The 24580-nt window shown below is 41.1% G+C and overlaps 1 protein-coding gene across 2 annotated transcripts in view; it reads right to left on the bottom strand.

Annotated features, from left to right (window-relative positions):
• ANKRD28 (ankyrin repeat domain 28) overlaps positions 1 to 24580 on the bottom strand; it is a 93598-nt gene that overhangs the window by 42483 nt on the left and 26535 nt on the right. The window contains exons 1-2 of one of the 2 annotated variants that reach the window (XM_035130376.2): positions 14699 to 17092; positions 13782 to 13865 (exon numbers count right to left, since the gene is read on the bottom strand). In XM_035130376.2, the coding sequence (XP_034986267.1) occupies positions 13782 to 13865; positions 14699 to 14815 (201 nt within the window). In that variant the 5' untranslated portion in view covers positions 14816 to 17092. Of the gene's footprint in view, positions 1 to 13781; positions 13866 to 14698; positions 17093 to 24580 lie in introns of those variants that run through there. The other variant, XM_035130377.2, reaches the window with a different exon arrangement.

Here is a 24580-nt window from a genome sequence, read left to right as displayed (position 1 = left end):
TAGTATTTTCAATGTGCTCTTCAATGAAAATGCTCCAAGCCTGGCTTTAAAAAAATCACTAAGAGTCCCTTGCCCTCAGGCTTACACTCTTCAAAAGACATGAAATAAAAGTAATATGGGGGGGGGGAAGCAGGGGGGAAGGTACACTCAGGCACTACCGGTAGGTCTACACTACAAGTCTAGCAACCAGATGAAATGAAAAGTTAAAGGAGAAAGGACTTACTAGTCTCTCAACAGAACAGATGGAGTGACCCTGTTTCCCCAAATCCCCTTCTGCTGCAGCCTGACAGAATGCAGTACTATCCTCACTAACTTTTACTATCTTATCATGGATCTAGGAGTTTCACAGCAGAATAAATATCTTTTAACAATATTGTTTTAAAACACTACTTTAAAAGATATAGGAAGTTTTCAAAATTTATTATTATTATTATTAATAATAATAATAATAATTTATTATTTATACCCCGCCCATCTGGCCGGGTTCCCCCAGCCACTCTGGGCGGCTTCCAACAAAACAGAAATTCTAAAATACAGAAATCCATCAAACATTAAAATACAGAGATCTATCAAACATTAAAAGCTTCCCTAAACAGGGCTGCCTTGAGATGCCTTCTAAAGGTCTGGTAATTGTTGTTCTCTTTGACCTCTAGTGGGAGGGCATTCCACAGGGTGGGAGCCACTACCGAAAAGGCCCTCTGCCTGGTTCCCTGTAACTTGGCTTCTCGTAGTGAGGGAACCGCCAGAAGGCCCTCGGAGCTGGACCTCAGTGTCCGGGCAGAACGATGGGGGTGGAGACGCTCCTTCAGGTATACCGGACCGAGGCCGTTTAGGGCTTTAAAGGTCAACACCAACACTTTGAATTGTGCTCGGAAACGTACTGGGAGCCAATGTAGGTCTTTCAGGACCGGTGTTATGTGGTCTCGGCGGCCGCTCCCAGTCACCAGTCTAGCTGCCGCATTCTGGATTAGTTGTAGTTTCCGGGTCACCTTCAAAGGTAGCCCCACGTAGAGCGCATTGCAGTAGTCCAAGCGGGAGATAACTAGAGCATGCACCACTCTGGAGAGACAGTCAGTGGGCAGGTAGGGACTCAGCCTGCGTACCAGGTGGAGCTGATAAACAGCTGCCTTGGACACAGAGTTGACCTGTGCCTCCATGTACAGCTGTGAGTCTAAAATGACTCCCAGGCTGCGCACCTGGTCTTTCAGGGGCACAGTTACCCCATTCAGGACCAGGGAGTCCTCCACACCCGCCCGCCTCCTGTCCCCCACAAACAGTACTTCTGTCTTGTCAGGATTCAATCTCAATCTGTTAGCCGCCATCCATCCTCCAACCGCCTCCAAGCACTCACACAGGACCTTCACCGCCTTCACTGGTTCTGATTTAAAAGAGAGGTAGAGCTGGGTATCATCAGCATACTGATGGACACCCAGCCCAAACCCCCTGATGATCTCTCCCAGCGGCTGCATATAGATGTTAAAAAGCATGGGGGAGAGGACAGAACCCTGAGGCACCCCACAAGTGAGAGCCCAGGGGTCTGAACACTCATCCCCCACCACCACTTTCTGAACACGGCCCAGGAGGAAGGAGCGGAACCACTGCATAACAGTGCCCCCAGCTCCCAAGCCCTCTAGACGGTCCAGAAGGATGTTATGGTCGATGGTGTCAAAAGCCGCTGAGAGATCCAGCAGAACAAGGAAACAGCTCTTACCTTTGTCCCTAGCCCGCCGGAGATCATCGACCAGTGAGACCAAGGCAGTTTCAGTCCCATGATGAGGCCTGAATCCTGACTGGAAGGGATCCAAATGGTCCGCTTCTTCCAGGCGTGCCTGGAGTTGTTCAGCAACCACTCGCTCAATCACCTTGCCCAAGAATGGAAGATTTGAGACTGGGCGATAGTTGGCCATATTGGCCGGATCTAAAGATGGTTTTTTAAGAAGCGGTTTAATAACCGCCTCTTTCAGCGGGTCTGGGAAGGCTCCCTCATGGAGAGAAGCATTTACCAACCCGCGAAGCCCATCGCCCAGCCCTTCCCGGCTAGCTTTTATAAGCCAGGATGGGCAAGGATCAAGGAGACAGGTGGTTGGTTTCACTCGTCCAAGCAGCCTGTCCACATCCTCGGAGGTAACAGATTGAAATTGATCCCACAAAGCTTGACTAGACAGGACTCTAGCACTCCCCCGCCCCGGCCCTGCTCCCACGGTGGAGTCTACCTCTTCCCGAATCTGAGCGACTTTATCTGCAAAAAACTTTGCAAAATCATTGCAGGAGATCATGTGGCCCATACTGGGCCCGGATGGAGCAGGTGGTTCCGCTAAATTGCGAATTAATTAATTAATTTCTTTCGTTACAGTTTGAATTCAACATGCTTTAACAATATGCTAGAAGTGCTAGCTTCCACAAGTCTGAATCTTCTGGAACACACTGAGCTCAAAACTGAACATGTTATGCAACTAAGCAATAAAATAAAATAAACCAAAACAGCCCCCTGCACACAAAATTCAGAGAACAAGGACTGTCTTTTCATGCATTACAAAAGAAGTGCCTAATTAAGACCTTAAATATTAGAATCACAGCAAACAGAAGAAGTGTGTTTTCTCTTGGAATCTCATTTGGCAAAGTGGTGCTGCACTTTTTTGTAGCTGCAAAAACAGTTGCATAGTCCCTTTATACTTTCAGTTCCAATTCTTTCTACTTAGCACATTGAAACACATTGAGACAATAAAATATCAGTGTTATTCAAGCAGTACAGCTAATAAAGTGTTCACATTAAAATCAAGTAAAATCTTGATGGACCTCAAATTAGTTCTTGCCAAGGTTTGGGTATATTACACACTTGATATTAGTTCCATCAACAAATCTCTTAAAAACATTAACAGAACCTGTTCTGTATCAGCACCTACAGTGTGCCAAGGTGTTGGAAAGCTTGAAAGATTGAAGCTTTATAAACCAGTGACCTACCAGCCTACCAACCTTTTAATGTCTGATATTTTGCTATGTTCTGCTATGGTATATTCTGTTGGAAGCCTCCCAGAGCGACTAGGGTAAATTACCGTATTTTCCCGTGTATAACACGCCTCCATGTATAAGACAACCCCTACTTTTTGTGACTGCAAGAAAAAAAATGGAGGGGGGGGGATTGACCAGAGTTATTGAGCTTTTATGGGGGGGGCGTCACCGCCACCAATCGCTCTACAGCCTGCCCGCCACTGCAATTTGCACATAACACCGCGGCCACCAATCGTTTGCACGCTTGCCGACAAAAGCCTACCTGCCCACTCGCCGCAACCACAGCCGATTGCACGCATGCCTTGCCGCTGCCGTAAATCAACAGGCACAGCCAATCAACAACAACCCTTGCCGCAGCAACCAATCACATGCCCAATCACCGCTGCCAATCTCCTGCTGGCTGCTGCCACCAATCGCCCTCCCCACCCTCTGTTATCCATGTATAAGACCACCCGTAACTTTTGCCTATTATTTCTAAGGAAAAAATATTGTCTTATACACGAAAAAATACAGTAGTCAGATGGGTAGGTAGAAGTAATAAATTATTGGTGGTGGTGGTGCTACATTGGTTATTTATATGGAAAAATGTATAAACTACCTGATTAAAACGTGTTGTGCATAGTAAAACTGTAGATTAAAAGCCCTGCTAAAATCTACAAAACTGGTTTAAACAACTATATACAAACCAATTATGTATATTTAAAACAAACAAAATCAGTAAAACATTTTAACTAATATAGGTAACTAAATACAGTGGTACCACGGGTTACAAATGCTTCAGGTTACAAACTCTGCTTCAGGATGAGAACAGAAATTGTGCTCCGGCGGCATGGCAGCAGCAGGAAGCCCCATTAGCTAAAGTGGTGCCTCAGGTTAAGAACAGTTTCAGGTTAAGAACGGACCTCCGGAGCGAATTAAGTTCTTAACCAGAGGTACCACTGTACAGTTCTATGTCTGCGTAGGCTTGTTGATGATCAAAACATTGTAGCAAAGGCTGTTGCCTAGTGTTAACAAGCAGGGAGCTCCAAAAGCACTGGTGCTGCCACACTAGAAGACTTCTCACAAATGTACAACGAACATCATGTGGCACTTGTAAAAGTACAAGTTCTGAAGATCAAAGTGGTCAGATAGACACATATGAGGCAAGGTGATTGTGGTACCTGCTGTCTTGAAAGATGTAGTGGCGTGGTCACACCTAAAGAAACCAGCCATGCACCCTTTGGACTAGAATAACTATCAACCACTCACAAGTACTCCTTCTTGGGGAAAGTAGTGGAGAGAGTTGTGGTAGGGCAGCTGCAAGCATTCTTGGAAGACACATATTATTTAACCCTGTTCCAAACTATGTTTAGGCCTGGCCATGGGACTGACCTGGCCTTAGTCACCCTGATGGATGATCATTACAGAGAATGGGTCCTTGGCTCCTGCTTCTTAGTCTCTCCCCAGCTTTCAATGCCATTGGCCATGATATCCTCTGTGAGAATTAAAATTTAGGGCATTGTGTCACATTGTGTCACAGTGATTCCCATTCTACCTACAGGACAAAGTCCAGAGGACAGCACTAGGAGAGTGCTCTCCAGACAGCTGGTGGTTATGCTATGAGATGCTGCAGTGCACTATTCTACCCCCAATGCTATTTAATATCTACATGAAGCCACTGGGAGCAATCATTAGGAGTTTGGGGGCATATTAACATCATTACACTGCTGACATTCCACATAACATCTGAGTCAGGGGAGGTCATGAGGTCTCTGGACCAGTGCCTGCATGCAGTGGTGGAATGGATGAGGGAAAATAAGCTGACCTGGAATCCTGGCAAAACAAAGGTACAGTGAGCGACTGGCTCCTGTGTCTGAGAAATTGATCAACTGTCTGCTATGGAGAGCACTGTGCTTCCTTCGGGTAAGCAGGTGCTTCCAGATGTAGCCTCAGTAGCTAAAAGTAACTTTTATCAGCAGCGACCAGAATGACAGCTATGGCTGATCTTGGACCAGGAAAACTTGACACAGCACTTCAGACACTGATGACTTCAAGACTGGATTACTTCAGTGCACTTTATGCAGGGCTTCCCTTGCACTTGATTGGGAAGCTGCAGTCATTGCAGAATGCTGTAGCACAGTTGCTGACAGGAATGAGAAGCTGCCTGCATGAAATACCTCTGCTCAGAGATCTGCAGTAGTTGTCTATTCGCTACTGGGCCAGGTTCAAGGTGATACTATAAATATATAAAACTCTTAACTGCTTGGGATCAGTTTACCTGTCTAATCCCATAATCTGTTACAGATGCCACACAATACTCATTCCAAACTTGCAAGAAATCAATCTTTTCGTCTAGCAGCACATACTCTTTGGAATTCCTTGCCCACTAACATCAGGCAGGCACCTTCACAAGCCTACTTATAACATTTTGGCTTAGGCAAGCCTATCTAGACATGTAGAAGTTGCATGTATTTTTCTGTTTTAGCTCATGTTGATTTTAGTCATCTTTTGAATGTTTTAAAACTCATTTTTAATCAATAATTTTAATGTTTTACTTTCTATTTTTGTGAACCACTTAAGGTTCTCTATATTACAAGCAAGCAGTATATAATTTTTGCTAAATAAATAGAATTAGGCAATGCTTCAAGTAAACTAACCCCAAGCTGTTGCCTAGATGGGCACAGCTGGGTCAGATCTACTCTACCCAGCTCCTCCACCTAATTCTTGGTAATGCACATTTAAGACAGCTTTCTAATCCACAATCAAATCACAGTATGAACTGATCTGGGACTAGATGATGGCACCATACAGTTGGAAGGCGTAGTGGTAGAATAACCAGGGAGCTAAGGTAAGGGCTAAAGGAAAACCAAAAAGGGGAGTCCTGCCAGAAGCTATTCCCTTCACCACACACCATATCTTCCATTGCTCATGATTACTCCTACCTCAGGACCACTTATTTCTCCCAGCTCTGAAATCATGACTACTTGGGCATACGGATACCCCACCAACATACTCCCCACTTGTAGCAGCAATAAAAGATCTAATTACAAGCAGTAGGCAGCAGCATGGCATTAACTAAGAAAACACTGCAACAAGAACTAGGTAAAAAAGAACTAGGGATGCAGGTGGTGCTGTGGGAGCCTAGGGCTTGCCGATCAGAAGGCTGGTGGTTCAAATCCCTGCGACGGGGTGAGCTCCCGTTGCTCAGTCCCAGCTCCTGCCAACCTAGCAGTTCGAAAGCACGTCAAAGTGCAAGTAGATAAATAGGTACCGCTACAGCGGGAAGGTAAACAGCGTTCCCATGTGCTGCTCTGGTTCGCCAGAAGCGGCTTTGTCATGCTGGCCACATGACCTGGAAGCTGTACGCCGGCTCTCTCAGCCAATAACGCGAGATGAGCGCTGCAACCCCAGAGTCGGTCATGACTGGACCTAATGGTCAGGGGTCCCTTTACCTTTACCTTAAAAAAGATGATTAAAGTACCGGTACCTGTGTTTACAACAGTCAAAAATATTCAATAATTGAAGACCCTGGGAAATTACCCTTCCAGTCAAACCATCTCCTGATCTTTAATGCTGTTACCAACAAGTTCTTATCTGGTCAATCCCATACAATATCCATCTCTCACCTAAGAGAAATCACAGCAATATCCTCCACCTACTCTGACTAGTATCACAGATACTCTCTGGACACTGCCTCTTACCCAGGACCACAAGCTAGCAATCCACATTTCCAACAGCTGACAAGGGGTGATGTTGCCCACAAGTGACTCTACAAAGGGATGTTCTGTTGCTTGCAATCAGGTTGGTTTTCATGAGTCCTCCCAGAAAAATGGGTTTCAAGCCTCTTCGCAATGGAAGGTGATCATCCCAGGCTGAGGCTTCGAGCCAATGCAGCTGCTTTGCAGAACCTGTCTTGCTGCTGCCACTAACACAACATGACAGTGTTGCATGTCCAGGCTGGGGCAAGCAGCTATAGGAGGAGCAGGGGGCAGTTTTTATCACTGAATTTTTGCAGGCATATACTGTAGCTTCCCTTTGTACTTCCAGCAACACAGCAAACATCATGTACCCTGGGCTAAGAGACATGTTCTGTATAACTTTAAAATGTATATACCACATTCAAACATGGCTGCTTCAAGTGAAGTTGATGTTTCACAAACTCTGCAAGACACATGGAATCAATGTTGACAGAAGCAGCACCTTGTTATCAGTGAAAACTGACATCTGTGAAAGCAACTAATTGAAATATTATCTAGGAAGAGAATACAATTTAACAAGGCATTTTCCTTTTTTGTGACATCTCTGCTTGTGTGTGGTTCCAGTTGCAAAAGAAAATTATCCACTAATCTTTTAAATAATTAATGCCTTCAAAAAACAGAGAGACCAAAGCAGTATCTACTTTTGAAGTTAATTAATTTCTGCTTGGTGTTTTGCTAGATTTCCTTATTTAATTCATTTCTATTTGGTTGCATACAAGCTGATGCATGCCAACTAAAAAAAATCCCTCAAAAAACCGAAATAACTCATGTACACTACAGAAGCACACCAGGGGAAAGCTATAATTGGCTCTCTAGCATATATTTCTGTGCTTTTCTTAAAAGTAAAAAAAAAGAAAGAAAAGTGTGCATTCTCAAAGGCTATAGCTTTCACAAGTACAAGAGTGGCAACATCTACACTTTTACAGAGATATGACATACACAGAGGTCTTCATTATATCCTCCTTAAAGTACTTTCATATTTCAAATCATGTCTTCTATCTAAAAACAACTGGATTCTTCTTGGAAAACTCCCTTTTACCCTGGATGCAAGGTCATGGACCAGGAGCTAAAGAGCATAAAACTAAAAAACATAGGGACCAGCTGTTCAAACCCCCATCACATAGCCTAAAGTTCTTGACTCTTGGCTTTAGTTTTCAGCTTCTTTATTACTTAAAAGGTAAAGGGATCCCTGACTGTTAAGTCCAGTCGCAGATGACTCTGGGGTTGCAGTGCTCATCTCGCTTTACAGGCCAAGGGAGCCAACGTTTGTCCGCAGCCAGTTTTCCCGGGTCATGTGGCCAGCATCACTAAGCCGCTTCTGGCGAAACCAGAGCAGTGCATGGAAATGCCATTTACCACCGGAACGGTACCTATTTATCTACTTGCACTTGATGTGCTTTCGAACTGCTATGTTGGCAGGAGCAGGGACCGGTAGCAACGGGAGCTCACCCTGTCGCAGGGATTCAAACTGCTGACCTTCTGATTGGCAAGCACTAGGCCAGGGGCAGGCAACCTAAGGCCCAGGGGCCGGGTGCGACCCAATCACCTTCTCAATCCGGCCCACAGACAGTCCGGGAATCAGCATGTTTTTACATGAGTAGAATGTGTCCTTTTATTTAAAATGCATCTTTGGTTTATTTGTGGAATTCGTTCATTTACTCCCCCCCCCCAAAAAAATAGTCTGGCCCACCACATGATCTGAGGGACGGTGGACCAGCCCACGGCTGAAAAAGGTTGCTGACCCCTGCCCTAGGCTCTGTGGTTTAGACCACAGTGCCACCCAAGTCCCTCTCTTTATTACTTAGTTGGTAATTTAAAAAACGATTATATCTGTAAGGTGAAAGTAGTTCCAAGTACAAATATAGCTGAATCAGATTTTATTGTGATATATTTGTCATTTTAAAAACTACTGTAGCTGAGGTTGCAGAAATATATCATCAAGGATAAGACCAACAAATTTTTACTATTTATTTTATTTTTTAAATTTCTATACCGCTTTATATTTTTAAGAAAAATCTCAAAGCGGTTTAGAGCAGATTAAATCAATAAACCATAAATAAAACAACTGGAAGAAAGTCAAATATAGAGAATACAGTCAAAACAACATAACAGAAAACTAAAATATTATCTTTAAGATTTCAAAATAAAACATTACAAAGGAGGCCAACTACAGAATACATATTTAACATAATATGGCTGGGTGAGTCTGGGTCCCGCCCCCTAGGTCAGGTGGAAAGGGCCTTGCAGGGAGTGGCTTTCACGCCTCACAGCCGGGCGATCAGAAGAAATGAATGTGTGTCTAACAATGTAACTGAGGGATTTTAATATATGCTCTATTTGTTTCTGTAGCACAAAAGTACAGGTAGGTAAGCACGTCCCTTTCCGTTCCAAAACAATTTCCAGCAAAACTACAGTATCTCCACTCTCTGCAAGTTTGTGGAGATCAGATGAAAATTACACGTGCCTCAGATCAGTACTATTCCACAGTCTAGCTTACCATTAATTTAGACATGCCCAAGTAATACTGCAATGATAGTTACAGTGGTACTTCTGGTTATAAACTTAATTCGTTCTGGAGGTCCATTCTTAAGCTGAAACCGTTCTTATCCTGAGGCGCACTTTTGCTAATGGGGCCTCCTGCTGCGCGTGCGCCTCCAGCGCATGATTTCGCATCCTGAAGCAAAGTTCGCAACCAGGAGCAGCGACTTCCGTGTTAGCAGAGCTCGTAACCTGAAGTGTTCATAACCAGAAGGGGTGAGGGCAGGGGAAACATGGCTTTGTTTTTTGCAGATAAGGACTAGAGCATGTGAAAACTGAATATAAGATTTTAACAAGTGAAACTGAGCGGAGGTGGAGGGAAGTCAGAATGGCAGAAATAAGGAAATCGCATATTTACAAATAGATATATACACAAAGTACAACTTGTTATGTATTGTAAATAATGAAAATATGTGTAACTGAATGTAATTGTGTGTGTGTGTGTGTGTGTGTGTGTGTGTGTGTGTATGTGTGTGTGTATATATATATATATATATATATATATATATATATATATATATATGAATGAATATAAGATTTTAACTGCAGTTCATTCATTTTCAGCTTTGTATTCTTGGTATAAAAAAAATGTGCCTAAACATTCTGTTGTTGCGCCCATAACCTAGGTTCAAGGTGCCATTTAGCTCCTAGCTAAATGTTTCTAACACTTCTAAATTCAGGTAGGTAGCCATGTTGGTCTGACACAGTCGAAGTAAGTAATTTTTTGTAAAAAAATTGTTCAGTAGCACCTTAGAGACCAACTACGGTAAGTTTGTTCTGGGTATAAACTTTCGTGTGTGTGAATTTTTATTTGTTATTTGTTATTTTAACACTTCTAAGTAAGTGCAAACTTACGTTACTAAATGGGAGGAAATGGCTAATCAGTTTGTTGGCATCTTTACATAAAAAGGAAATGAAAAATCATGTTTGTCTAGAAACATTATGTTGGTCAGTATCTATTTTTAGAAATGTCTCTTTCTTCTGTGGCTAGTGAACTACCAATGCACAATGGAGGGCCTTTGCACATGGTTCCATCCCACTTTTTTTCTATAACTATAGAGCATGCATGATGACTCCAACAAAATGCAAAATAGCATGGCCTCAAGCTTAAACACGGTAAAAATGTAGAACAATTTTTTATCTCCCCAGAAACTATATCAGTGGCTGATGAGTGGACAACAATGAGTAAATTTAGGCCAAAGGCAGGAAACAACTTTAACAGACTACTGTTTAACTATTATTCAGCCTTGGCAGAGCACTGGATGTTTGCTACTCTTGCACAGTGACCAGGATCTAGAGAACTAGGCAGAACACCACATGCACCCAGAAGCTGACATCCCTTCCTACCTTACACCTCACCTTGTATTTTCCTTCTAGGATGCAGCTAGAAGGAAAATATTCAACATACACACAATCAGGATTTATTCCATTCATGAACAAGCTCCACAGATCCTAGCCAATGAAGTTAAGCAACTGCGCTTGCTTGTGCTTTTACTGTATCTTCACCAATTATACTTGAGTATGATTCCTATGGATGTTGTCAAGTTTTATTCATAATTAGCAGGGGAGAACTCTATAACATTTCCCCAAAACGAAAATATCACAACCCTCATCCGCAAGTCTGTTTCAGACCTGGGAGTTCTAACAGCTTCTCCTCCACAAATGGCTTGCCCTATCACAATAAGCAGATAAACTTTATCAAAATTTCCCAGCATGCATCGATCAATGAAGATCCCCAACCACAGAAGTTCTGTGCACACATCGGGGGGGGGGGGATACTCTAGGATTAGAGCACCAGTCTACAACCATAAGGGAAGGTTTGCTGCAACTAAGCATTATAGCACACTACTTAACATGCTGAAAATCTGAAACACTACAATACAGGCAGCCCCCATTTATGCAAGGATTATGTTTTGAGGCACTGCTCGCATCAGTGAAATCACGTATAATTTAAACCCCTTGAAAATGCCTGCAAACACCCCATTCCACCTTCTTAGTGCTGTCTTTATGACATTTCCGGGTTCAGCATGATGTGTGTATACACGGTTGCACACATATTGAACACATGTAAACGGGAGGCTGCCTGTACCACCAACAGAACAGAGGACAAATTGGGAAGGGTTTGACCCTAATCATGTATTATTTTATTACACATGTTGGGTCAAAACTCACTCAATTCCTGTTTTGTTCATAACTTGCAGAATAAAGAATACAACTAGGACAGAGCCTATCCTCACTGTAGGCTTTACTACAACCAAATCCTTTTGTCCTTTTGGAAAGCATCTTGTGCTCTGGCTCACACAAGTATAACAGAGTTACTGTACACTAGATCTTGCATTTGAAACATTGGTTTAAAATTCTAATGAGCAGCCCTGTTTCAATTACATTTGATTTCAATCATTTATTTTTCATTACACATTTTCATCAGCCAACACCCATCATTATTAAAGTTACCCAGTATACAAAGAATACGTTTGTTTTAAAACCACTAGTAACAACCACTAAATTCAGTGACTAATTCTAGTCAGGTTGAGATTGAACCAAGATTTCGCCAGTAAACCTATAACTGTTTTCCTCATATACAGTAAAAACTTCTTTAAATGTCATAAGAAAGCAAAATTTTCCCATCATATTTTGTAAAACAGCATTAAAAATAAGCTGTATGCTAAATTCCTGATTAGTACTTAAAACCATATCCCTCTGGAATGTTGATAGACTAAAAGCCTAGAGGCTACTCTTGAGTAAAGACACCCAAGTCTGCTCTGTCTTTAAGAGTTTTATTGTGCATAGTATTTACAGTGCAGAGATAGCAGAAAACATGACCTCTCAGTCACTCACAGAATCCGGGAGTGGACGTTTCCTGTTACGTGCCCAGCATAAGAGTTTGGGCACCCGGAAACGCCTCCTCCCGACCTTACATTTGGTGGCGCGCCTTAATTCGGGCGCCGGAAGGGGCTGCCTGTTCCCCTCCACCTGTTGGTCAGGGCGTTGCCAGTCAGTTCAGTTTTATTACAGCAAAAGCCAGCAATACAAAATACCATAATTCCAAACAAAGAATCAGCAAATCAGGGCGTTGCAATGGCTCTCTAGCATAGCCAAGCCCTGACTCATCCAGCCCACTAACTTCCTCATTTCCCCCACCTGACCCGCTGCTGCTGCTCTCACTGGGCGAAGTGCTGGTCAACAGGAGAGGCGGAGGCTCCCTGTACGGAGGTCCCCTGACACTATGTCTACTCTGGAACAAGTCCTACTGAATTCAATGGATCTTACTCCCAGAAAATTGGAATTAGAATTACAGGCCACATTTTTCTAGCAAAAAAATCCCATGGAGTTAAACAGGTCTCTCTCCTGAGTAAGCATGTATAACACTGCATTAGTCTCACACTGAGGGCTCATCTAGTCTGGCATCCTGTTTTTAACAGCAGTCAGACGATAAATCATATAACATCAATAATTAGTATGATCATAATAACTGCATGACTAAGGTTGCAAGGCTATGCACCCTTACTTGGGAACTAAATGTGACACTTCCAAGTGAATATACACAGAATTGTGATGCATGAATATAATAACTGGATCATCATATATAATTATCTTAATTCTCCTAATGCCAGTTCATATGTAGCCAAAACAGCACCACTCAGGCACAAGAAAGAAGTATCAGGGGACAACAGCTCACAAAACATTCCAATGATCAGACTGAGCATGCTCAGTGGGCATGGAATACTGACTGGTTGTTGTGGGAAGAGAATACAAATAAGAGAAAACTAAGGGGAAATGGAATTAATTATCAAGGAAGAAGGCAGGGGGTGGCTGAACAATAAATTCCACAATGCCACATTTATTTATTTATTTGCAGGTCCCACTTGTATATGAAACATAGTGGCTGCTGGGAAATTCATTAGACTGATTTTACAATATTAAAAAGCCTCTTGCACCTACAGAAAAAAGGTCTGCAATTGTCTATCCAGCTGCCAAAGACCAGGTCACTTTATGAGTAGTTTGGACAACCAACATACGATAGCAGCAGGAAACCTGATCCAGTTTACCAGCTCTAAAAAGTGAAACATTTTGGCATTCCTCTGTCCTCCATCTTTTTCCTTGGTTTTATGAAAGGGCTAAAATGAGATGACTTGAACACCAACATGAATTATGGGTGTGGGTAAGGATTAGTAATACAGTAACTAAAGGCTGGATAGTGGTATATGTGGTGGAGAAACCATATTTGAGTTGGTAACTTTGTTGCAATTTAGTGCAGTCTTATTATTATTACAATATCTTAAAAGCTTAAGAAGATAGACAAGTGTTTCTTTAAACTACAGTAAACAGATTAATTAGGTCACCACCAAATGTAGGTAAAATCTGACAGAATAGTAGTAGGGTAAGTTATATTTCATAAATCAATAAATTTATTGGAAAGAGTCCTGGAGTGTCTCAGATGAGAAGACAAAGACAACAAAATAAAATTAAATCTATGAGCAAAAATAAGGCATTTACCTGAAAGTTAACATCTTCTTTCTTAAAAATTAGTGCACGAACTTCATCAGGATCCCCATTAAATATAGCTTGAACAAGTGGTGGCTAAAATATAAGAAAACAGAGAAAGCATTTTAAATTCAATGCTATTCAGGTGTTATTATTACATCACAGTTTTAGACAACGAGTACCAAAACATTCCATATCACAAATACTTCATCAAAAATCTGTCTAATGCACTCTTTTAAAATGCGCTTCTACATAAACAACCATACTGCACTAATTAACTATACAAGATAAAAATAATAAAATACCTGATTATTGCATACTAATTTTGAAGAATGCCTTCTGAAAGAAACAGAAAACAACTAGACACATGCATGCAATGTGATAGACAAATAAGGAAGTGCAGTACATATAAATGATCTGGTGACAAACACATCTATTTCTAAAAATATCTACATGTGCTAACCACCACCATAAACATTTGAAAGCATTATTGCCAAAGCAATAAATAATAACTACTCAACTATTACAATGTTGCTGGACTAGTAGCCCTGCATCACATGATCTATTTTCCATATTTTTAAAGAATGGGACTTGCTTTACTACAGAATATGCTACAGTATATGGTTTTTGAAAGACTACACAACCAATTATTTTAGGAGTTGCGTTAGAAACAATTTGCTACAAAATTCACTTCTTTGCCAATTTACTTTTGAAGGCAATGATTGGAGTACTCCTTAAGATGCGAAAAGGAACAATCTAGAGAATTTGTTTCATTCATTAGGATTATCGTTAGACACAGAAGTGAATCTACATAATCATATTAACTACTTCAGCAAAATAAATACCAGCTACAGTTTCATATTTATGGCAAGTCAATGGAGCCTTGAACCACAATTACAAACAGGACATATTTAGCAAGAACCTCTTACCAAGCAATGTCCTGAAGCTGAAGGATGTAGAGATATGCTTTCCTGAGGCAGTTTGGAAATAAACGTGGGAGAATCATCTTCCACCTCCTCCAAAACAACAATACACACACGACTCATTCGACCCGTTTGAAGGAGAAAACTAGATTTGTAACAACCTTGTCCCAAGGTTAGCCAAGACAGCACAGAAAGTTCTTTTCCTCTCAAACATAATTTACAAACACTAGTGCTTTGTTTTGAAATATTTAAAATGGCATAACTTAAATTATATTCTATTTGTCATATTCAACATATTCAGCTAATGAAATTTTCCAAAATATTCCATAAAAAGTTCTGCTAAAATAGTTCTGCTATTACTTTATAGCACTCAATGACTAAAATATCCTCTTACAGTAGAAATTACAACAGTATATATAAAAATTCTGAACTTTCACCAACCAATTTGCTTTTGTTTAATTTCTACAGAATAAGACTACCTAAACAGTAAAATCATTGTTATAGACAACATAACACCATTCTGTACAGAATGAAACAAGAGACAATTGCTCTGGCAGAGATGATCACAGCTCTCCCCACTCCAGCAAGGTCAGCCTCCAGTTAACGGTAGCAGGATTTCTACCGAAAAAGGCATACATGACTGCCCCAAGTGTTCCAGGTCATGATCATTCTGCAATTAAAAATGCTACTGCCTTAAAATCAACAAACCATCACACAAAAAGCAACGTATAACTCAACAGTTATTCAGCACTAAAGCTCCAAGGTTGACATTTCTTCTCCATGTAAAAATGCCTGCAATGTACAGCTAAGCTGCAGTACATTTACATGTGATGAGTCAGACAACAAAGGACAATGAGACTCAAATAATACTGCTTCTTCAATCTAGATTCCTCAACAGACCGTAACACAGAATGCTACTCCATCAGTCAGAAAAGAAATGCAGAACATTTGTTTTCCATCATCAGACCACTGCTCTAGCTAGCTGCTCCAACAACGAACACATAAGATATAAATGCCGGTAACAACGTTTTAGCAAAACACCACAAACACAAGCACTTGAATTATTGCTTTAGACTTTTCCTGCAGAAGTAGTTCATCACTCCAGCGCTTCTTTTGATCACTGTGTGAATAGAGGGTCCATTATAGTCTTCATTCAGACCGATGTAAAAAGGGGGGGAGGGGGGAGAAAATCAGGCTCCACGCATCATCTTTCAGCCAACTTCTTTATTTGAAGATCTGTGTCTATGCAAGTCCTGGCGTTCTTCACATTAAATGCTCTATTTATCCAAATTTTGTCATTAGGATTTTTCATGCAGCAGATGGTACTGCAAACGGTATAAAAAGCTAGTGCTTCAAAAAGGTCATTACAGAACACATTAACAGGACACAAAAATCGCACCCGCAGCAGTATTCCAACAGAGCAATAGATCCGCAGAATGAAATGCCTAGTAATGCTCACATGTTACACTTACCAAATAACTGAGCTACTGCTCTGGATGCAACTTCCTGTAGCAGGGGGAGGGGAAAAAGCAGCTTTGGGGCAGCCCTCACAGAATATCGATGCCAGTTTTGTGTGACTAATTCAGTTAAAACGTAAGATTTCTGTTGAGCCGTTAACATTTTCCACTAAAAGCCACAAGGAAACTAGTATACTGGCACTGCTGACTAACAATGTAGGAAAATAAACAATTCCAACCCATAACTGCTTTCATATGTTACCATATTCTCAGAATGGTCTCAGTTAACCCTCCATGGCCATGAAACTTTTTAGTCTTTATAAACTAGGAATTAAAAAGCCTTTTTTTAAAAATCAATTCATTATACAAAGTAATAGCTGCTTACCAGAAATATTTGGGTTGCCGTTAAAAGACACATATTTAGCATGCTAACAAGCAGCTAAGAAAAGTGAGGATATTAACAAACACTAACAAAAAATGTCATCCAATAATCTGAATTTACAGCTTTGGTTTGAATCTGCTGAGCTGCACCAGAGATCTGTGGGTGTATTATATAAATGGGTCATATGTCCAAAGTATTGGAAATGTTGCTTTATTAACTCAACAGTACTTTCGGGTGGCGCTGTGGTCTAAACCACTGAGCCTAGGGCTTGCCGATCAGAAGGTCAGTGGTCCAAATCCCCACGACGGGGTGAGCTCCCGTTGCTCGGTCCCTGCTCCTGCCAACCTAGCAGTTCAAAAGCACGTCAAAGTGCAAGTAGATAAATACCGTGTTTCTCATATTTTAAGGCATCCCTACAAAATAAGGCATGGCAGGATTTTCCTGAGGTGGAAAAATATAAGGCATACCTCGAAAATAAGCCGTACCGGGTGGTGGGAGCAGGTCTGTGGCAAAGAAGGGTTGCTGCTGCTGCGTTAACCCCCGGGACCTGGCTGCAGCCTCGGCGCGCAGCGTGCACAGCCCCAGAACCCGGCTGCAGCCTTTGCGCACCGCGCGCGGACACCCGGGACCTGGCTGCAGCCTCAGCGTGCGCAGCCCCAGGACCCGGCTGCAGCCTTTGCCTGCCGCATGCGAAGACCCGGTGGGAGCAGGTCTGTGGTCTGTACAGATACCGGTACCGGTACTTAATTAAAAAATAAGACATCCCTTGAAAATAAGCCATGCTGTGTTTTTTTCAGGAAAAAATAAATATAAGACGTGTCTTATAATATGAGAAACACGGTAGGTACCGCTGTGGCAGGAAGGTAAACGGCGTTTCTGTGCGCTGCTCTGGTTCGCCAGAAGCAGCTTGGTCATGCTGTACAGCAGATCCTTCGGCCAGTAAAGCGAGATGAGCACCGCAACCCCAGAGTCGTCCGTGACTGGACCTAATGGTCAGGGGTCCCTTTACCTTTACCTTCAGTCCATATTAAGTAACCTTACATTTTTAAGGTTCTCAATTTCAGATCAACTGAACAGCCATAACACACACAGTCTTAAAATAGCAGAGTTTCAAGGGACAAGCACTGAATGACCATAACAAGAGATATCTGAAGTATCTTGTAAGCTGCTTTGGATATGAATAGATATATTCTTATGGGTTAAGTATCAAAATTTTCAGGTACAGTATCAACCAAACACTGATATTTTCAAATTCTGTGGTGAAAAATGACTTCAGCAGCATACAATGAACAAGATTCACATTTCAGAAGAAAAATACTTTTACACAAAATTCCAAGTGACTGACTCAGCTGTCCTCAGCTTGGAGATTTGGAAATTTTAGCTAGAAACCATTTTTGTTTACATTGTCGCCTCAGTCATTTCCTCATACCGGTAAATTAATCCCATTTATTTAAATGAAACTTGGTTAAAACAATGCATTCAGAATTGGACATTAGATGTTTTAAGTCTGCTATCCTATGAATTCTTAATTGGGAGAAATAAGATACACTGAACACAGTGATCTTGTATGTCATAATGTTCCGAGTTTACTAAACCATAGTTTAGTAAGTCAGCAATGAGCACTGAGGCTCTTTCCATCCTCATCTATTTAAATGAGAGTTTCCCATTTCAGAAGTAACATGGAGCTCTGGTTTAAACGTATCAGGACTTAAGCACTGAGGTCAGTGGGTGAGGGAGCCAAAGTGGGAGGAGAAGGGGGAACATGCAGGTCCAATGTTCATATACTATGGTTTGACAACTTCAATCCAGCCCTGTGGATGTTTACCCAGAAGTAAATTTTTGTGTGTCTTCTCGAACATAATGTTCCTGGCTCAACAGAACTATGGTTTTATTTAGTCTGGAACATTATGTTCAAAAAGGCCTCCTGAGATTTACTTCTGGGTAAACATGCATAGGATTGGGCTGAAGCTATCTAAAACTGAGGAAAGCTAGAAGCACTTTGCCCTTCTTTTTTCTATTTAAAGGGCAAAAGCACCTATAGTGCCTGGTGGGGCAGAGGGATGGACAGCTTATGGTTAGAAGTGCTAAGGTTAACAGAGGTAATGGTAGGTGGAACATTGCAATGTTGCAATCCTATGCACGCTCATATGAGAATAAATCCCATTGGACATTGCAAGACTTGCTTTTGATTTTTTTAAAAAATAGGATTGTGAAAGTAATCAATGCCAAGTCATACCTCATAAATGTAATTAGTAGTTACACAGTAGTGAAAATACATCATTCCTTTACAGAAGTATAAAGCAAATATTACCTCCAGAGTTATTTTGCAACATGCAGCCCAATCCAATGCATGTTTACTTAGAATGTGTACTGAATGCAGTAAGACTCGCTCCCAAGAAAGTATAGGAAATTGCAGTTTTAGAAGTCCCCATTTTTATTACTGGCCCTGCTCCTATGCCTTTAACAGCAACCTGAGATCCAAAAATTAATCAAGCAAAGGTCTTCTTGGCATGGCTATATCAGTGGTAAGTGAAGCAGCTTCCAGCCAGAGCTTCTAAAGCTAAACCAGGACTTGCTTCTAAGTGCACAGGACTATGCCCCCCCTCTTTTTTCCATATATGGCTTTTTGTAAACTCAGAACAGCAGACCCAGAAAATAAAAACTAGCAGTCTGGATGCTAGTGTTAGTCTATGCCTCAGAGCATATGTTTGCAGGGAACAACATGGTTACTACCTTTTCTCTCAACAGAGCTCCTGTGCCTTTAACAGCTGCAGAGAGGCAGATATTCAACAAGCACACCTTTTCTAAGAACACAAGATTTAATGAAGTTGGAGGCCGTCTCCAGGCATTAAAATAAACATCCACTCAAATTTCAACAGCCCCAAATACTACATTTTCAGTGACTGGTAACAAAGAAACAGAGTCACATAGACTTCCCATTACCTGAACTGGAATTTTGTCTGTACTGTACCGGAATTACAGAGGGGGGAGGGGGGAGAGGAAGAAGTTAAATATACCTTGCTATTCAAAGCCTGGATCTGATAGTGTCCCATAGGGACAAGGTCACTTGCTGCTGCTGTTTCCATCAGTGGTGTGGGTTCTGTGTGTGATTCACAAGTGTCAACAATCAAGTGCTTGGAATTAATTGTAGGTACCTGTCACATATTTTTACAAATAACTGGGTTCCAATTGGCTAGCTGTTCCAGGTTGCAAGGAAAGGAGGGTGTATGAAATGTCACTGGTTTTCACCATCTCTCAAGGCTAATTTTCAATAGGAATTGCTTTGGGGGGGTTATGGGAGGTTTAAGGCAGGACAGGGACACAGTGATGCAGACGTTAAACTATTTGTTTATTTCACAAATCTTATATGCAACTTGATTGTAAAAACAAAACAAAACCCTCAGAGCAGGAAGAAACATAGAAAAGACGAGAATGGGCTCAGGTTATGGAAAGCACAAGGGACTGTCCCAATTGATATTTAAGGGTAAGCCTCTGGAGGAACTCTGGCTATCAAAATATACATGTAAGCTCTGCTGCATATACCGCACTTGGCTTGGGGTAGGAAACACAGAAAGCAATGGCTGCACCTGTATATCACAAGAAAGCAAACAGAACGTTCCCAAATGTGTGTTTGCAAATATATTTAATACAATATCTTTTTAAATGTTAGTTTATTTCTAGTGACTAAAAGCCCTCTCTAAGCAAATTCTAACAATGCAGGAAGGAAAGCTGGCATAAATATATTTTCAAAAAGCATAAGCACGTCAGGTACTACATGAAACACAGCTGCTAGATATGTCACAAATTCATCCATATAAAAATCACAAGTTCATCTTAACTCCATGCCTGGTTTCAGAAATTAATATTAAAAACAAAGTAAGTAGTCTGTCATTTAAAAACCACAGAGAACAAGGAAAATGACATGTAAAATGAATGTACTTCTAATTTTCTTATCTTGTTACAGTAAGCATTGAAATACCAAAATACCTACTAAAAAGGACTCTTAACTGTATGCATTAAATATACCTACAGAAGTACCGGTACTACCTGCCTTCCAATAACATCTTTTGAAAGTACAATATTGTTTATAAGAGTATGAAGCAAACGTATTCTGGGAAGAATTTATCTGAAGAGAATCAACTCCATATAGCACAACATTACCTGGGAATTTAAAACTGACATTCTGCTACTGCCCACCCATGTGAAAGTATAATTAGCAAATTGCATACTATACCCATATGCCACATAGAATATAACATATGGACACAGAGTGCTATATTTTTTTTGGGGGGGGGAGTAATAAAAAGCTATCTTTATGTCAGTATAGCTAATGATAGCAATTATAACTGTCATAGAACATAGAACATAAGTTTGAGTGAATCTCTTCTGTAGTACTGTCCTCAACTTATTCTATCTGAATTGTTTAAGGATTTTGCCTCCCTTCCAAAAGATGCAGGGCATAATGGAGTGGGGCACATTTATACACATTCTGCTGATGCGCACAGAGCAGGGGAGGGATGTAACCCCTGTGTGAAAAGGTCGTTGACTATATTTCCTTCAAAATACCTGTTTCTCAGACCATTAGTTCTTTGTCGTTCAACAACACTAACTCTTGATTCCACTGTCTCCAAAGTTCTCTCCTGGTGTGAGCCTTTCTAACTAGGAAATCCAAGGACGACACACCATAGCTGCTGGAAACTGACTCCAGCTTATCAGAAACAATAGGATTTGCTTCTCTTAGAATGGTATGCTGTAGGCTTCTTGTAGGTGGGATTCCGAGAGGCACAACCCTGCTTCAACTTGCTAACAGGGCCTGTTAAACGCCCATCATTATGGCGGCAGTTCCTCATGTTTCCCCTAAGAAACTCCTATTCCGAAGGTTGAAGCCATGAGGTGTGAGATACTGCCACCAAACAGCAGAAAACAGACACTGTCATCTTCACCACCTTCTACACACATGTGCAATTCCAGATCCCATATGACTCTGGGAGCAAGTATGATTAGTCATATCATTCAGTAGCCAGGAGACAATGCTGTCAGACTGGAAGACTGTTGGCATCTTAACAACAAGAATTCACTAAAAACAAATTCTAACACCCGATATATCGTACTTCATAGGAAGAAACCAGTGAAAGCAGCAGCACAACAGATTGTAATCCAAGGTTTTTTTGGGGGTGGGGTAACATTTTTCTTCAAGAATTTGACTATTTGATGTGAAGTTTCCAACCAACTGTGTTTAGTCACAAAGCTGAATAATGAAGCTAAGTCAAAGACCGTATTCATAGAAAGCCATCATATGATAAGTCAGACATCAAAGGAGGTAAATATCAGTGTACTGCATTTATTTGCTTTTTGAAAATGGAAAGCCTGCTTTCAAAGTGCATTTGATGCTCAATTTTAATCTGACACAGCAGGAGCCTTATCATCGGGATTCCTGCTTTGCAGGGGGTTGGACTAGATCAGGCACCCCCAAACTTTGGCCCTCCAGATGTTTTGGACTACAATTCCTATCTTCCCTGACCACTGTCCTGTTAGCTAGGGATCATGGGTGTTGTAGGCCAAAACATCTGGAGGGCCGCAGTTTGGAGGTGCCTGGACTAGATGAACCTTGAGGTCCCTTCCAACTCTACAATTCTATGATTCTATGTTTACTGGGAATAAAGTCCAGAGCAGTTCAATAGTATTTTCTTTCTTAGTATGGAAGAAAGTTACAAAATCTAGGATTATGAATTCTTTGCTGAGAAGTACTACCACCACTACTGCAAACCCAAATCACATAGGCAGCCTTTACTTTCTAGCAGGAACAGCAGGCATGAATATGAGAAATCACAATATAGAGAATTAGACTAGGGCATGGGTAAGCAAACTAAGGTCCGGGGGGCCGGATTCGGCCCAATCGCCTTCTAAATCCAGACCGCAGACAGTCTGGGACCAGTGTGTTTTTACGTGAGTAGAATGTATGCTTTTATTTAAAATGCACCTCTGGGTTATTTGTGGGGCATAGGAATTCATTAATTTTCCCCTCACCCCCCAAAAAATATAGTCGGGGGGCCCCACAAGGTCTGAGGAACACTGGACAGGCCCCCTGCTGAAAAAGTTTGCTGACCTCTGTTAAAGAGCCAACCCCCAAGTCTCAGAGATTAAACATTACAATCAAGTAACCTTGTTAAAAAGAAATAGAACTACTGATGTGGCAGAACTGGGATACATTTGGTGACTATATATTCCATAATTCCCTGATATGCAAGATATCTCGTATAGCAGGACAAATTAACTGCCATTGAGACTGAGCACTTCACAGAAGAACAGAGAGGGATCTAATCTTTAATGTACGAAGTATAGTAAGTGATAAATGGGAGTATATTCTTTAGCATGGAGATTGTGTGTGTCTGTGTGTGTGTGTATTCTCTATGAGTCTAAGTCAGGCATGTCAAACCTGCGGCCCTCCAGATGTTTTGGCCTACAACTCCCATGATCCCTAGCTAGCAGGACCAGTGGTTGGGGAAGATGGGAATTGTAGTCCAAAACATCTGGAGGGCCGGAGGTTTGACATGCCTGGTCTAAGTAGTCTGTATTATTTCTAGGGTTTTTAAAAATTGAGAGTATCTCCCATGTGTGACAAAAGCAGTTGAAGATTTCCCACCCACAGTTCACTAGACAAGAGGCAGGCAGAAAATAAGTGCCCAGGATATACCCAGCAAAAATAAGATAGCTTCCACATATTTCCAACTGCAAAAGGAAGCAAAGTAATAAAGTAGCAATGTGACTTTTAGGGAAGTGGAGCATTTGACTATTTTGTAAATATCTTCATTAAAAAATAAGAAACACAAAAATTCACTGCAATTTTGAGAGCCTTCTTTCCTCCATCTGGGGTACAAGGCTTCCTTAAGGTAGAACATCCTAACTGGCTTCCTCACAGTCTCAAATTTTGAAATACTAGTTACCAGCCAAAATATGAGTCAGTGATCAGACACATTATGGAGGCTCTGGCTCATTCAGGAAGCAAAATCTGAGCTGGATGCGTTAGTCCTTTTGTTATTCCTTGGCTGAGGAAAAAGCCCTACCTTGATTATTTATAATTTTGAATTGGGGGGGGGGAGCAATTTTGAATGTAGTTTTCAAAGATACTGGTACTAGTCTTCAACTATTTTCAAAAAAACATAATTTGTTTGCATTCAAACATATCAATATTTAGCACCTTGTTATATTTATCTGTGGCAACAGAAAGCCATATGAAATAATCTTTATGGTTAAAGTAAGTTACAAAATGTCTGTCTAGAAGTCAAACCAAAACCATTTGAAAATTCTTTTGAAAATCCCATGTGTCTATCAGCAACAGTACTTGGGAGGATTCCACCAGCGTTTTACAACTTACGGTATTACAGGAATACATGCTACTTCCTCTCAAACTATTTAGGAAACACAGAAGAAAATGATTCATATTATTCTGGTCTGTGGAAGGGTGTGGACAACACACTGATTACAACTATTTAAAATCTTCAGCAGTGACTCATCGCTGGTATATGGCATTTCCAACTCCAGCCTCTTTGGCAACGTAATATCTTCCGTTACATTATTCAGAGGAAAAGCAAACTTATGAGATCTAACCCATTCTTTCTTAGAATATACGTATGACAAAATAGTTTTCAGAACTGAGCACATGGCAAAGTTACCTAAGCTGCAATTCTATATGAACTTACCTAGGAGTAAATCCCACTGAGCTCAATGTGGCTTACATCTGAGCAGATATTTATAGGATTGCACTGTTAAGCATCCAGGTTTGAAGGATATTAATAGATCAGCAAAAATCAGGTGACTAGAGAAATCTATCCAGGTTTCTTTACCACCTCAAAAGAGAGGAGATGCTATGTTTTCCTTTTTGGACACTATTTTCTAGTTCTTTCTTCCATCCTGGAAATTACAAACACACTCTTGTTCAAGGACATAAAAATTCAGATTGTTTTGTTTCCAGAAGTTTATTGTCAAATAATATACATGAGTCTTTTTAATTACAAAAGGTACAAATACAAATGCTGCCTGTTTGACAAA

This window comes from Zootoca vivipara, chromosome 12 (genome assembly GCF_963506605.1).
Source record: "Zootoca vivipara chromosome 12, rZooViv1.1, whole genome shotgun sequence".
NCBI classification, from domain to species: Eukaryota; Metazoa; Chordata; class Lepidosauria; order Squamata; family Lacertidae; genus Zootoca; species Zootoca vivipara.
Note: the sequence above shows the minus strand (reverse complement) of the source record. Positions and strands in the feature narration are given on the sequence as shown.